General features: G+C 41.3%; 1 protein-coding gene and 1 long non-coding RNA gene across 8 annotated transcripts in view; one reads left to right on the top strand and one right to left on the bottom strand.

Annotated features, from left to right (window-relative positions):
* Positions 1-15,184, top strand: part of DGKB (diacylglycerol kinase beta) — a 253,677-nt gene that overhangs the window by 200,812 nt on the left and 37,681 nt on the right. For all 6 annotated transcript variants that reach the window (XM_080974724.1, XM_080974726.1, XM_080974722.1 and 3 more), the window contains one exon: positions 3,294-3,489. In XM_080974724.1, the coding sequence (XP_080830850.1) occupies positions 3,294-3,489 (196 nt within the window). The remainder of the gene's footprint in view (positions 1-3,293; positions 3,490-15,184) is intronic.
* The window catches only part of LOC308459619, an 88,929-nt gene continuing 80,493 nt past the window's right edge, over positions 6,749-15,184 (bottom strand). For both annotated transcript variants that reach the window (XR_013978229.1, XR_013978230.1), the window contains exon 3: positions 6,749-6,847. This is a non-coding gene — a long non-coding RNA (uncharacterized lncRNA). The remainder of the gene's footprint in view (positions 6,848-15,184) is intronic.

The following is a 15,184-nucleotide window of genomic DNA, read 5'->3' as shown; positions in this document are numbered from 1 at the left end:
ATAAATATATACCAAGGAGAAGGGACAGGTTAGGAAAAAGCAAGATAGGATAAGGTGAGATTTCAATGATACAGGGTTTTTTATTTTATTTTTAAGTGAACCTTGGGAAGGGAACTGAAGGCAACAGTGACTAGCTGCAGATGAGCTTGCACCATTTGGAACATTATTTGCACCAGCACAACCTATTGGGCACACTGGTCTGAGCTCATTGGACATTGTGCATTAAGCACAACATTTTCATAGGGGTAAAGTGAACAAATTCCAGTCATTGTACCTGGGTTCCATGAACCTTCCCATTGTCCAGGTCATGTTGGCCTGGAGGTAGACATGTCTGGTCAGTGAGGTCCCATTGCCTCCATTTTGTATGATTCATATAAGAGTTCATTCGTGTGGAATAGAGTAGGACTAGGCTAGCCAAGGAATAACAGAGAACCCTTTACTGTATTTTCCAGTAGGGCTTATTCCTTTTGTTCCTTAAATTTCTTGGCCACATTTTCTACAATAATATCTCAAGTGACATATGAAAGCAGTTAATGATAAAAGGCCATAAAACTAATAAAGCACCATTAAATAACACATCGTTAATAATATTAATCACAAACCACGGTCTTGGAATCTACCTGAAGTTAGATTCGCCTGCCCTAAAACTGAACAGCTAAAACCATGATGAATTAAAAGGACAACAGCAAAGTACAAAACTAAGTTGCTATCTCAGCAGCAGAAAGCTAAAAATAAAATAAAACAAAAGCCCAAGAGACTGGATAAGCCTTTTATTTAGATGATTTTAAAATTAGATTCAAATCATCATGATGTCAGTACACATAAGCAATCGTTTAGTATCTCACCCTTTTTGGCAGTGAAAGGAATGATAGAGCGACACCCTAATTTAGCAACAAATAATGGTTGAGGTTCCAATGGTGAATTAAAGGACTTTGGAAATATTAATACATGGACTTGGAAGGATAGTTCTTCTTTCTACATCACTGTTTGATGTCCAGGTTGCACATGGGGACAGAATTAATGTATTTTAACAACTCAATACCCCACTGTAGTTAAATGTCAACTTGGTAACCATATGGTACAATTTAAGTCTGTATTACCCTTGCCCCAAAAGGTGGCTTTCAACACACTTCATCACAATTAAACAGCATTTTAGTGTCGATTTTCTGAATAAATACATTTTATATGCAATTTTAACTAATCTGCAGGTTTTGCCAGAAATGTCCCATAATAATAAAATAAAACTTTTGTATATATATTTTACTAATATATGCAGTTTTCCCCTAACATATATAACACTTTTTACACATTGTTTAGTCAGAGAACTGTATCACAAAATTTGAAGATGAGCCAATTTTGAAAGAGAGATTTTTTGTTGTTGTTTGCATATTGATTCAAGAAGTGTGTGTGATGTAGTCTCTTGTGGAAATGCAAACGAAACCAGTTTTCTCCCCTAGCCCAACCAATTGTCAGCCAGTTATTTTCCCCCCACCCTTTCCCACTTTCCTCCTCCTTGCTTGTCGCTCAAAGATGGTTCCTAATGGTGGCAAGACCCTTTGTTCACACCACAAACAAGTGCAGCTCCACACTTAAACTTCCATCATTAGATGTGCTGTGGTGACATTTGAAGGCCTATGACACAATTAGGTACCATTACTATTTCCCATCTATGTGCAACTTCTCATTTGCCATCCATTTCTTTCTTCTAGTCCTCTGTCAACAGAGAGGCACCCTCCATGGGTCATTAAAAAGGTAAAGGTACCCCTGACCGTTAGGTCCAGTCGCGGACGACTCTGGGGTTGCAGCGCTCATCTCGCTCTATAGGCCGAGGGAGCCGGTGTTTGTCCGCAGACAGCTTCCGGGTCATGTGGCCAGCATGACTAAGCCACTTCTGGAGAACCAGAGCAGCGCACGGAAATGCCGTTTACCTTCCCGCCAGAGCAGTACCTATTTATCTACTTGCACTTTGACGTGCTTTTGAACTACTAGGTGGGCAGGAGCAGGGTCTCAACAATGGAAGCTCACCCCATCGCAGGGATTCAAACCACCTACCTTCTGATCGGCAAGCCCTAGGCTCTGTGGTTTAGACCACAGCACCACCCGCATCCCTTCCATAGGTCATTACTTAATAATTAACCATAATAATAATAAGAATTGGGAGACAAATTGGGAGTTATATGCCTGTCACAAAGACATCCGTGGAGTGTTGTCATGATTCTTACCCTAGATTACTAGGTGAATATAGCTTTCAACACTTATTATGAACTAAGGTCAGAATTAGAGCCATATTATGTAAAAATTAAGGTCAGAATTAGAACCATATTATGTAAAAACATCACAATACTTTACTAAATGAGGTGTGAGATGTCACAATAGATCAAAGTGGAATCCAAAAAGCATTTGAAACCTGAAAGGAATTGTAGCTTGACTCAAGAGGCTAGCTGTTGCAGTTCTGCTTCTACTTGGGCCACTTTCACAAAGGAGATTTCAATTTTTCACTCGCTGAAAGAACCAGATTGAGCAGGTAGCTGTTCCTAAAACAAAATATGAGCAAAATATTACCATATGCTGAGGCATTATGTAAATGGCTGTGACTGTAGTTTGGACTGATTTTAACCATACCATTGTAAGCTTCCTATAATCATACCAGTGCAAGTCTCCCACAAGAGATATGCCTGGTTAAAATGGTCTAAGAAAACCATACAGAAAAGTAATATATTAAAACACCTGAAACTTGATTGAATGAATAGAAGCAAGTTTGAAGACTGATGATGTAGCGAACCATTTAAGTGAGAACCTCCCCTTCTGGATTTGGCTAGTTCTATATTGTTGTTTTTCTCCAGAAGCTCATCAAATAATACAGAAGGTAGAACTCCTGACCTTTTCTTTTTAGTGCCACGGGTAAATGAAACCTTTGACAGAGAGAGCTAAAGGGCCCATTGTTGCTGATTGTGAAGATAGCTTGAACAAATACCAGTATTTGCCCACTAAGCTCTGTGATGTCATCACAAGTGCCTTCAAAACTGGTGACTATCGGGGACTAGATTTGAGGGCATTAGTTCTTTTGCTATCACATTTTTTCATTTTCCATTTCACAGGTGCCCTACAGTTCAGGGCCGGGATGTGGAGAAAATGTTAGTGGTGGGATCCAGACACTGGCCTCTATGCTTATTTGTATTGTGTCAGAAACTGAAACATAGAAAATGAGTATGTGTGGAAGTGAGCTCATGTAGCAGGTTAATTCTGATCACTGATTTCTCCCTTTATTTCTCTCCTCTTCTTTTCCTGGCAAGTGTGATGGATTTCAGATAGACTTAAACAATATTTCCCTGGAAGGGATTGCTATTTTGAACATCCCAAGCATGCATGGAGGATCAAATCTTTGGGGTGAGACCAGGAAAAGGCGAAGCCATCGTCTATTTGAAAAGAACAGGTCAGATAAAAGAACCACTGTTACAGATGCTAAGGAACTGAAGTTTGCATGCCAAGGTGAGAGTCCAAGTAGAAATAAATAAAACTTCAAGATTTTATGTATACTTTTATAAATAGTTGATGACTGTTCAATGTATGAGAGATTATCTGGCAGCAAGTCCTAAAGGTGAGGATTTATAGAATAATTCTAACTAGGTCAGGTGAAAAGTTTAGATCTTTCAGCTATCTAAACAGCCTGCTTCCTGTCTGGGCTCAGATTTGGTGATTTCTTGACAGCTTCAGAAAAGGATTTCTGTTTTCAGATTGATGTCTTTTCCTAGCCTATATATATATAAAGTTATTTTAATATGTTTGTGTATCCCTGGTTTTGCATTACTCTTGTGCTAATGTCTGTTATGCTGGGTTGAGAACTGAGACACAAATATAAGCTTACTTGTTAATATCTGTTCCCTTATTTCTTTATACTGAATGAATATCCTGTCAGATGTTTTTATTTCCAGAGTGAAGCAATAATTGTTAGCCCTGACAAAGCCACAGATTTGAGAGCACATCCAGGAGTTTTCTCAAGTTCTATTTTTTTCTACTATTTTAGTTTTCTTAATAGGACTTGGTAATTCATCTGTAAATTAGGGTTCCATTATGGCTACAGGTACCCACATGTCAAAGGGAATGTATCCTTATTTTGCAGCACTTCATGTAATCCAAAACCAACCAAATAGATGTGTTAGAGCCAGTGTGGTGTAGTGGTTGAGAGCGGTAGTCTTGTAATCTGGGGAACCGGGTTCGCGTCTCCGCTCCTCCACATGCAGCTGCTGGGTGACCTTGGGCCAGTCACACTTCTCTGAAGTCTCTCAGCCCCACTCACCTCACAGAGTGTTTGTTGTGGGGGAGGAAGGGAAAGGAGAATGTTTGAAGCCGCTTTGAGACTCCTGAAGGGGAGTGAAAGGCGGGGTCTCAAATCCAAACTCTTCTTCTTCTTCTTCTTACAATTTGGCTAGGGTTAGAATGCCATGCAGATAAGGGTGGGGGATAAATCTGTTTGGTTTGCACTATCTTGAGAATCTTCCTAAATTTACACTTCCTCAACCAACATGCAAGCCAAAACAAGGAGGGGCCATGAGGAGATTGAAGCCATAGAAACCTTCATCCAGGGCCTAAATGCAGGAGAGTGTATGAGCTGCTGTTAGGCAGAATAGAAGGAGCAGAGATTTGTGGTGGCGAGATACAGTGGCCAGGGTTGAGGGGTTTAACTCTATTCTCACCACCACTTTCCCTCTGCAAGTCCTTTGACTGCTGTTCCTCCCAGACAAGGTTTCCCAGTGAGAGAAAGAAGCTGGGGGAATGGCTGCTGAGCAAAAGTGTTAGGCACATATCACCCCTGCCCCCCACTTCCTTTCCCCTGAGAATGCCCTCTCTTCCCTCCCCTTGTTTGACACAACATACTTAGTTCCAGCCTGAGGGGTTTTCTATACCATTAAGAGAAAAGTGTGCCACACACAACTTTATATATACAGTCATACCTCGGGTTACAGACCCTTCAGGTTGCATTTTTCAGGTTACGGATGCACCGAAACCTGGAAGTACTGGAACGGGTTACTTCTGGGTTTTGGCAGCTGCACATGCGCATAAGCGCTAGAGCGTGCTTTGCACATGTGCAGAAGTGCTGAATTGCAACCCACAAGTGCGCAGACCCAGTGCTGCAGGTTGCGAACGCTGCGGGTTGCGAATGTGCCTCCCGCACGGATCATGTTCGCAACCCGAGTGTCCACTGTATATATTATTTCTGCAGCACTATGATGGGGAAAGTTACGCTGGGTAAAATGGCCTTTTATGCAGCTTAAAAAACACAGAGGTACATCAGAGTATTTGCAAATCTTTTAAGGTGGAAACAAGTAGGGCAGACTGAATTTCACAGAAGGCTTAGCCCAAGCTCTCTCAAATGTGACCTGGGTTTTGGAGTCCCATCTATCCCAGAGCCTCAGACTGTATAACAGTTGCAACAAATGGAGGAAGTCACACAATCTTTTCCCCTCTCCCAGTACAACCAAAGCAATTGTGATGAGCAGCAGATTCCAAAAGCAACACGATTTTCCTATCTTTGGCTTGAACCTCTGTTCTTTTCCTACCCGTTCTCCTTTTTAAAATGCGAGCTCTAGTCCAAAGCGGAGAGTTTCATTTAGGAGAATGCCTAAAGCTAGCAAGACACCTCTCACTCCCAGGCACATACCTCTGCACATTAAATTCTTTCAAGGATTAATTTTAATATGTTCATGTGCATGCTACTCTAAAGTGATGGAGTCAAATGTCTGGTAGAGCCTACGCCAGCCTGGTGCAATCCCCATCAGCTAGAGAGCATCAGGATGGGGAATGAGGGTCCAGGATCTGTGTGGCCTTTGCGGTTTGTAAGCATTATTCAGTTTCCTAAAGAAGCTGCATGTTTCCAAACAATTGTTCAGAGACTTCACAGCAGTTGCCAGCTAGATTGGCTCTAACCACTGTCATACCCTTTACTATAACTACTGACATTCCACTTTTGTCTTCAAACCAGATGTCATCCATTACGGAGAACATTCTCTCTGCAGGTGCATTAAAGTCTCTGCATGCCAAAACAAATTCAGCAAGCGGCAGAAGATTTTTTCTGATGTGCTTTTAAAAAAGTGATTTAGAAATTTCACCCATCTAACAGCCAGTTCTCACCAGCAATTTTAAAAAAAAAACACTGTGTGCGCACACACACACACACATGCAAGAGAGGGAAAGCATTATAATTCATGTGAATGTGAACCATGTTCATAGCTTTGGGCAGGAGTCTGAATGCTAATAAGGATGTGGATCTTCATGCAACTTTTATTTCGAATATTCGGTGATGTTCAAATATTGCCAGTGTAATGCATGTGATATTGAGAAACATGGGGTTGTGAAGGGAAACTGCAAGCTTCTATATATCCTAGCACAATGGACATCATTATAGTAGGTGTGGGGTGAGACCACTCCTTAAGAAACCCCCACTGGATTCAGAAAACTAAGGAATTACTGTCCTTCTTAGCCAAGGTTCTTGAGCAAATGGTTGCAGCCCACATCCAGGCTCTCTTGGATGAAGCCAATTTTCTAGATCCCATTTCAATCAAGGTTTAGCCCCAGTTTGGGCATGGAAGCTACTTTGGTTGCCCTGTAGGCGTCCAACCCTCCGACCCTCCCTCCGACTCCAACTCAGTCAGCTCTGCCAACTGGCCAGTTGCTTCTTCAGCTCCTCTGGTCCAGCTAACTCCCCCTCTCTTACAGAGGTGTCCAACAACAGTGGTGTGGGAATCTCTTACCCATCACTACTTCAACTCCCCACTGCCGCTGCCACTAATCTTGGGCTCCTGGTCCTCTGGCACAGCCTGTCCAGGCTGGCACCACAGTCCCAAGTCAGCTGTAGGGGAGAAATATTTATAATTTAACTTTCCATACAAGAGTGCATTACTCCATATTGCTGAAATTATTAAAAAAAATTATTTAAAAAAAACAACTATTGGCTTTTGTGATCAGCCATATGCTCAAGAGTGGCAGTTCAAGAAGGTTTGAAGAACAAATGTAAGATGTTCAAAGGTGTATTTATGTATTAACAGCTAGAATAATCAACCCTCAAATTAATACTATTTATTATCAATAATTTGCACTTCAGTATTGGTGTACTTTTATGTATTGAGAGAAGTGTTAATTAGCAAATTTTTAATATACAAAAGTTCTCATTGTTAGGGGGAAAGACCATCCTCAGTACCTTTTATTTTAATTCCCTTTTAGAGCAACACATCAGAACCAAAATGACCTCAAAAATAAGCATGTGCCCTCAGCCCTCAGATTTGCTGCTTAAATTTGACCCCTATCAATTAACTTACCAGATTTACCTACAGATTTAGCCAATAAAAGCTTGAAAACCTAGTTAAAACAAGTAGGTTCAATAACAGCAAAAATACTGTTAATTTGTTTGTGAATTACCTCTTTACACCACAGATTTTGAGGTTTACAGCTCCACATTTTCCACTGTGACCCTAATGTAACTCAACAGCAGAATGCAGGTAGCATTTACCAGTTTGTTGTAGTCTTCATGACTACAATACATGAAATATATATATATATATATATATATATATATATATATATGAAGGACAAGAGCATAAACTTGTTTGACTCCTTATCAGTCTAACAAAAGCAAGTTCCAGCATTTTACATCATTCACCTTTCTTTTTTTGACAGCTGTATAACAATGTCATTCTCCATGCTGTTCATGCTAGTTAAATGGGTTCTTTCTTTTTCAATTATCTAGCAACATTTTTGTCAATTATCTAGCAGCTCACATTATCAAAACTTGCCATAAACTGGATAGTTCAGTCACATTCCTATAATGATGGAACATATGTTTAAAAGGCACCCGTGTCCCGACAGAAATCAAACATGTGGCCTAAGCGAAAAGAGATCTGATGTATGTGCTATTAAAGGAATCTAGTTTCTGGATTCAGCGCTTCTGAATTCAGTGGCCACAATGTCACCCTTCCTTTCAAGTTGTTGCAAATAGTTCCTTCTTTTTTTAAAGGAAACCTTTCCTATTATCTTTTGTTTTAGCAGAATCAATTCATTTTCCAGAGGAGAGATCTGCCTTTCCCATGCGCCAGTTTGCTAAGTGAAAGGTTTTTACCTGCTCAGCTATGAACCCAGGCCAGAGCTGAGAGCGCTACTCTAAAGAAGCATTTGAGAAATGTGGGGTTTTGAAAAGACATGCTATTCTGAGGCTCAGCTTAGAAGAATTAAAAACAGATTTCACACAGCCCTTTATATCCCTTCATGTGGGAACAAGAGTGCCATCTGTACCCCTAACAAACAAAAGCATAAAACCAAAGCAATTTAAACCAGTGTTGGAGAAACTTTGGTTAGAAATATAAACATTTGCGCAAAGGTACTTTCAGGTTTTCAACAAGTTTGGGTAGGTTTGTTACAGAAAAACTTTAAATACATTCCTACATCAGCAGGTAGTAGTTTCTCAGTGCCAGTATAGTAGAAAACATAACTCATTACTTATCAGACCTATTAATTTATATCCCCAAACCAATATACAAGATCCTTCATTGATATGGCATGGAAATTGAAAATCATAACCTTGTTGGATTTGAAAGGTTAGAATACAGAAAAGCACCTGACAGATACAGTATTCAGATGTAATTGCGGGGGTGTGGGAAATATGTTTCCTTGTTTCCTAAACAGCAACTCCCAGGCACACATTGTTGCAAGTCCTTTTGAAACTCCAGGAAGTTTTTAAGTCAGACTCATTGGTTAATGATATTGGCCTATTAACCATTGTATGTCACTGTGGTTGAGATGTCATTGATTTTATCCAGATGCCACTACCAGCATTTAAAAACTCTTTACCATAGAAGCCAACTCCTAGGAGCCAAAGGAGCTTTGGCTCCCCATAAAATATTTGAGGGACTGCAAGAAGATCAAACCCATCTTAAGGAAATCAGCCCTGAGTGCTCACTGGAAGGACAGATCCTGAAGCTGAGGCTCCAATACTTTGTCCACCTCATGAGAAGAGAAGACTCCCTGGAAAAGACCATGATGTGTGAAAGATTGAGGGCACAAGGAGAAGGGGATGACAGAGGACGAGATGGTTGGACAGTGTTCTTGAAGCTACCAGCATGAGTTTGACCAAACTGTGGGAGCCAGTGGAAGACAGGAGTGCCTGGCGTGCTCTGGTCCATGGGGTCATGAAGAGTTGGACACAATTAAACGAATAAACATGCAATCAATGGGGCACGGCTTACCTGCCCCCCCCCCCCATTTTATTCAAGTCTGCACCCCTGCTTTAATATCAGTGAAGCAAGTAGATATTCTCTGGGTCCAGAACTGAAATGATAAATAGGGTCCTTGACTGCAGTGGCTCAGTTAATTGTTCCATCAGTCTTCTGATTCCTCAGATATCCACAGCAGCTCAAAGCGACTTGCCTAGGCTACCAATCTAAACAGCAACAGAGAGATGTAAATTTCCAGATGTCATTGATCTACAACTCCCAGAGGGATGTGAGGGGCAGATGAGGCTCGTCCACCTAGGAAGGTAGCCTGTCTAGGAGAAGGAAAACTCTGGTCCTAAACCCCCACTGCCTTGTGGGATATCTTCAGGAGAAGAAAAGGCTAAGGGGTAAACCCTACACAAAACTGGAATGCAGTCCCTCAGGTGGTTGGATGGCGCCTTGTACGCCTCCTTCCAGCAACTCCTGCAGCCAAGCTGGTGCCAAATGTATTGCTCTGATTTCCTTTGGACCACATCAGCGAGGCCGAAGTTGTGGGGGTGGGGTGGGGAGGTCAGGTCTTGTCATCTCAGCAGCCCGGAAACTCCATACACACTGCCCAGGCTTGCACACCGTGGAAGGTCACTTCAGTGCTGCTAATGCAATGATTTGACTTCACCCTCAGAGGTGCACTCCATTGTCTCTCGAGACAGACTGATGCCAACAACTCCCAGAATCCCTCCCCACTGGCTTTGCTCCCTGGGTCTTTTGGGTGATTCTCATTGGTTCTGCCCATCCCTATTGTAAATGAAGCAGCTCTATTTAGCACAGCACCCAGAGTTCAATTAGGGCAACCAGAGTTGGTGGGATTCATGGCAGATGGCGAGATATCCCCTTGCTGGAATTCTGTTCGGCAAACATATGCCTCGACAATGCCGCAAAGATTCTAAAAACATGCTTCAAGGGCTTGTGATAACCGGGGACTAAAAAAAAATAAAATAAGTGCTTTAGCAAGACACATGAATGACAGCCAGTGTGTTTGTGACCCAGTTACTTGGAAATAGCTGGTACAGAAACAGTTGGCACTCAACTTTAAATAAAACTATAGAACTCTCTCAGCCTCGCCACTCTCGCTGTGTAAATGTGAAAGTACTGTAAATCCTGTTGACAGTTATTGCCATATCTATTGGCACACAGTCAACACCAGCTATTTGAAAAGTGTTGTGCCGCAGAGCTAGTGCCCATTACCTGTCTCCCTATATTTTCTTACAATTTATTTTCACCCCAGCAGGCAGCACCTCACAATGCCATTAATTTGTTCTTTCCAGTGCAGCCTGTTTACAATATGCTCATGTAAACAACCCAGGAGTTTACTGGCAATGCTTTACGGTGTCAGAAGGGACACCACAATTTAAAAAGCAGTAGAGGGGGGAAAGAGCGGGTCAGGCAGGTCACCCACATCTCAAGCTCGCCTCCTAAACCCTGGGTCAGTCTTCCTCCTCTAAAAAAAGATGTCAGTGCCTACATAATCCATTGGACTGAGCTAGATGGTGGATATACTTTAAAATACAGAAACTGCAATCCAGCTGCACACTAGATTTGAGTACACAGATTGGACGGCAAGGGAAGGGTGTCTGGAGCAGATGATAACACGTAAGCACGTGTGGCGATGATAATGGAAAGAAAGGGGAAGTGGAGGAAAACAGATCAATCGGCAGCCAGCAGAGGTGAGGAACCTGTGTCCCTCTAGATGAAGGATAGCCAACCGTCTTAGAGACATCATTCCAGTTTTGAGGGGAAGCAGGTGAATTTTATGGGGCAGTGGTTGGTTTTGTCTCTGAAGATGAGGTGACATCATAATGTATTATCATTGCCAAGGGCTCTCTGTCGCAAGAGGACAGGAGGTCACAGCTTGAATGAGCAGCAAGGCTTTTGTATGTTGTTGTTTTTTTAAAAGGTACCTCTCGGCCTCCTTTTATTTAAATGTAAGATGAACATTCTTAAGGTTCATTTGTCCACTGAAACTTTACAAATATTTTACAAATGGTCCTGCAGAAGGGGCAGATAGTCATAAACCCAAACATCTCCAACTGAAAGAAAGTTGTTTCAGCTACAGGATGTTATTTAATTCTTGTTTTTAACACGCACCATAACCATCTATAAGTGAAATGCGTTACACTGAATAGAACTCCTTTGCAAAATAGCTTAAAGAATTAGACATTTCTATATTCAAAGGATAAAGAATAAGCTTTTTTTCTGAAGCAGGTTATTTTCCACAACATCCAGTGAAGAATGTGCAGGGATATCTCATTTGTATTTTGGAAAATTATTAATCTGAAGATCCAGGTGTCCAGGGCAGGGTTAAATGGATAATATAGTGTCAGGCGTCTCTAGGGAACATGTGTCTGCAGTTAAACAAATTGAATAGCGATGACAGATTTTCCTGCCTCCTCATATAAAGGTCAGCTGGAGAAACCATCTATTTGGCATTACAAGATATAAGTGTAACTCTTAACCAAACCCAAATTCAAACACCTTATCATACTAAAGTCAATTATTTTAATGTAATCTTTTTTTATTACAATTATTCACCATCTTGAAAGATCCCTAATACAGAAGAGCCTCAGAATTATCCGGCTCTTGAATGAATCCAATTTTTCCACCTCAGACTGAATTTTTATCAGTTACTGAAATGTTTTCATAGCACATAGTGCTGTTTTAAATCACTATGCTAAATTACAATAACAATATGGATTATTTTCCCTGCAAAGGAAGCACCTGTAATCGTATGTTGTTAATTACTCCTGCTCCAACCCCCAGTATTTGGGGGAAAAATAATCCGCTTACAATTACAAATAATTTATACCTGGAAAATTTTCAGAGAGGTGGCTAACAAACATGGCAACACAAATCAAAGAACAAAACAGATGTTCTGAATCTGTCAATTAAAGAGATTTTTTTTTAAAAAAACGACAACAGCAACAAATGGAAGTATTGTATTAGAGGCTATTTAGCCACCCACTTTTATTCTTGTCCAAAAATACCTCACAAAAACATTGGATACAAACAGTGGATCAGAGCCAGAGATCCTATGAGTGAAGCTCCAACCATAGAACTTTCCGCTCCGAGAAACAAGAAGGTACCATATTTTTTCCGTCTATAAGACACCCCCATGTATAAGACGTCCCCTATTTTGGGGGACTCAGATTTAAGAAAATGGCCTCAGCACTATCCGTGTATAAGACGCCCCCTAATTTTTAACATAATTTATTAGGGAGAAAACCTAGTCTTATACACGGAAAAATATGGTAATTTTTGCTCATTTCCCCTGTCCCCTCTGAAAATCTACTTCAGAAGACCCTCACTTGTCTGAGTGACAGGCTCCACAACATCCCGAGTCTTTCCACAAAGAGGAGGAGCCCTTCCATTTGCAGATGAGCTGCTCTGGATCCAAGCCTGCCAGGCACTTGGAAACCACAACACAAGCCACTTTGCCAGCGCTGTGCACAGTGCTTTGAGAAGCCCCAAGCACAGCATTGGCAAAGCATTTATTTTTTCCATTTCGCCAATCAGTTGATGGGGCGGAGAAATGGAAACCTGCATTTTCCAGGCATCCACTGCGCGAAGGGGAACTCCCACACACAGCCGACGCCTGCTGAAATCTTTCTGGCAGGAAAAGCAAAGGCATCACATCAGCTGTGGGGGGCGGGACTTCCTTGTGCAGCCAATCCCTTAAAAAATAAGACTGATGAGAGGAGGAGAAAGAAGCCTACCGCCTGCATTCATTAATTGGGCTCAGCATCTTCCTCCATGGACTGGATGCCTGGTTCCTGGAGCAAAGCATACCAATAGGTTTCTACTGAAACCACAGCTATATTGGAGGAAGACCTCCATTAAATCTGCACTAGTGAACCTGATATTTTTACACTGCATTTCATGGGAGTATGGAATTTCCAGCTTTTTTGTAATGTGGAAGGTTTCTAGCCCTCAGAAAAGCATGTGAAGTTTTCTGCGAAAGGTTTACAAAATTAAGAGGGCAAGTCTGAGGGGGCTTCCATATATCAGCACGCATCCACAAAGTCTTCTGTGCTTTGAATCATGCAGCAGTGGAAGTGAGTTGGACTTCCTCTTCCACTGGGCATCTCCCTTATGACATTGTTCACATAGGAGCAAATTCACAGGCTCGGCTTCAGATATTCTAAACGGGCCTAGGAACAAGGTAAACTAATCCACTTCCTCTTGCCTCCTTGTTTAAGAATGTTCAGAAACACACTCATTTTAATACTTCCATGGTAAAACACGAGCCCTTCCATAATACCTTTTGAGAAAAGTAAGTGCATTGTTTTCACGGAGGTTCTTACACCAAAGATAATGTTAGGCCAACACAGAGATGTAGGACTTACGGTGCTTCAGATCTCATTGGACTGCAGCTCCCATCATCCCCAAAGACTTTGACCTTGTTGGCTGGAGCTCATGGGAGTTGGTGTCCAACAATATCTGGAGGGCTACATATTACCCACCTCTGACTTATAGAAACTCGCATCCTTTGGGCTTTGTTGGCTGGGCATTTTTGCTGATTTCTTGAGATGGAGTTGTTGCGTTGTTAATTCATCAGCCTTTTTACGATGGACTAAGGTTAGGTTACATCTTTCCCACACCTGGCTCTACGGCTGCCCACATCCTTTTAAACGAGAGTTAGATGCACTCCTGGGTAATGCCTCTGCAGCACAGGAGAAGATTAAACATTAAATCTAGTAAGGCCGGAGTAGAAAGATTTATGACAGCACTTAATGAAAGCTAGTATCTTTACATTTTACAGACTTGAAGTGAGGTTTAATCATAACCTTACAAGTGGTAGGTGCCAGCGTTTGGCTAGTGAGCCCTCGCTAAAATTGAAATGGCGTTATAACAAAGTATGATGTTGCCTGCACATAGATAGCAACATTACAGAAATTAACAGGGCACTTGCATAAATTTCAAACACGCTTTTTATTAATAGTGATTGCCATATATATATAACTGAAATGTATATGCACACACCGTTAAATTTTCCAATATATTGTGATTAGTTTTTGTACTCTACACTTAAGCAGCTGCCAAAGCAAACAGAAAAACCTGAAATCACAGTCAGAATACCCGCTTCGTTTCCAATAGGACAGTTATTGAATTATGTAGCCACTGTAGCAATTTTAAATTTAAAAGCTGAAAGCAAGAGGCAGTGGCTAAGAGCAAAAAAATCACAATTCACCTGGGAAAATCCAGATTCACTCTGTAAGTGAAAGGGCGCACTTAAAAAGAAATGCTAATAATATGGTTTACAAATTACTAAGCACAACCCTGTGCATATCTGCTTGGAAGCAAGAGCCACTGAGTTCTTGGGGACTTTCTTGCAAGTAAGTGTGCCTAGGACTGCAGCCAGCCAGTGTGTGCTCTCTAAATGCCAACCATCTGTTGGCAGGCAGCTTTTAAAAGACTAGAATTCAGACACTCCAAACCTAAATTATTAATTTTGTAATCTCCCCCCTACCCTCCCGGCAAAGCACAGTGTTTTCATTTGGTGTGTTTTTTTGGTGTGTTTTTTAAACGTGAAGTTTCAAAGTTGAGGCATCAATAGGAATAACAGTTGCTTTGAAATGGTATGTGATGTTTTGGAAAGTAACAGCCTAATCTAAACTAGTTGGAAGTGTTGTAACAATGTATTGTGGTTTAAATATCTTTTATGATTTCCCACCCTGTGCGCAAAACATACATACACACACTCGAGGTGGGGACAGCACATGCCATCGTGCTCCCCTCTCCTTATGTTGATTTTGAAATCAGGGACAGAAAAAGATTTCTTTCTCGCTATAATCATCTGAATGATGCCCCCAGCTATGTTATATATAGCGCAATTCAATAATAACTACCATCAGTGTGTATTACAACTATATTCTTTTGTGTAAGATATTGGTAAGAAAGTGGGGTGGGGGGTGTTTGCGACTTGTGAT

Source organism: Podarcis pityusensis (assembly GCF_964106645.2).
Source record: "Podarcis pityusensis genome assembly, chromosome: 12".
Lineage (NCBI taxonomy): Eukaryota > Metazoa > Chordata > Lepidosauria > Squamata > Lacertidae > Podarcis > Podarcis pityusensis.
The sequence above is the reverse complement of the archived record's forward strand: the minus strand, read 5'-3'. Positions and strand labels throughout refer to the sequence as shown.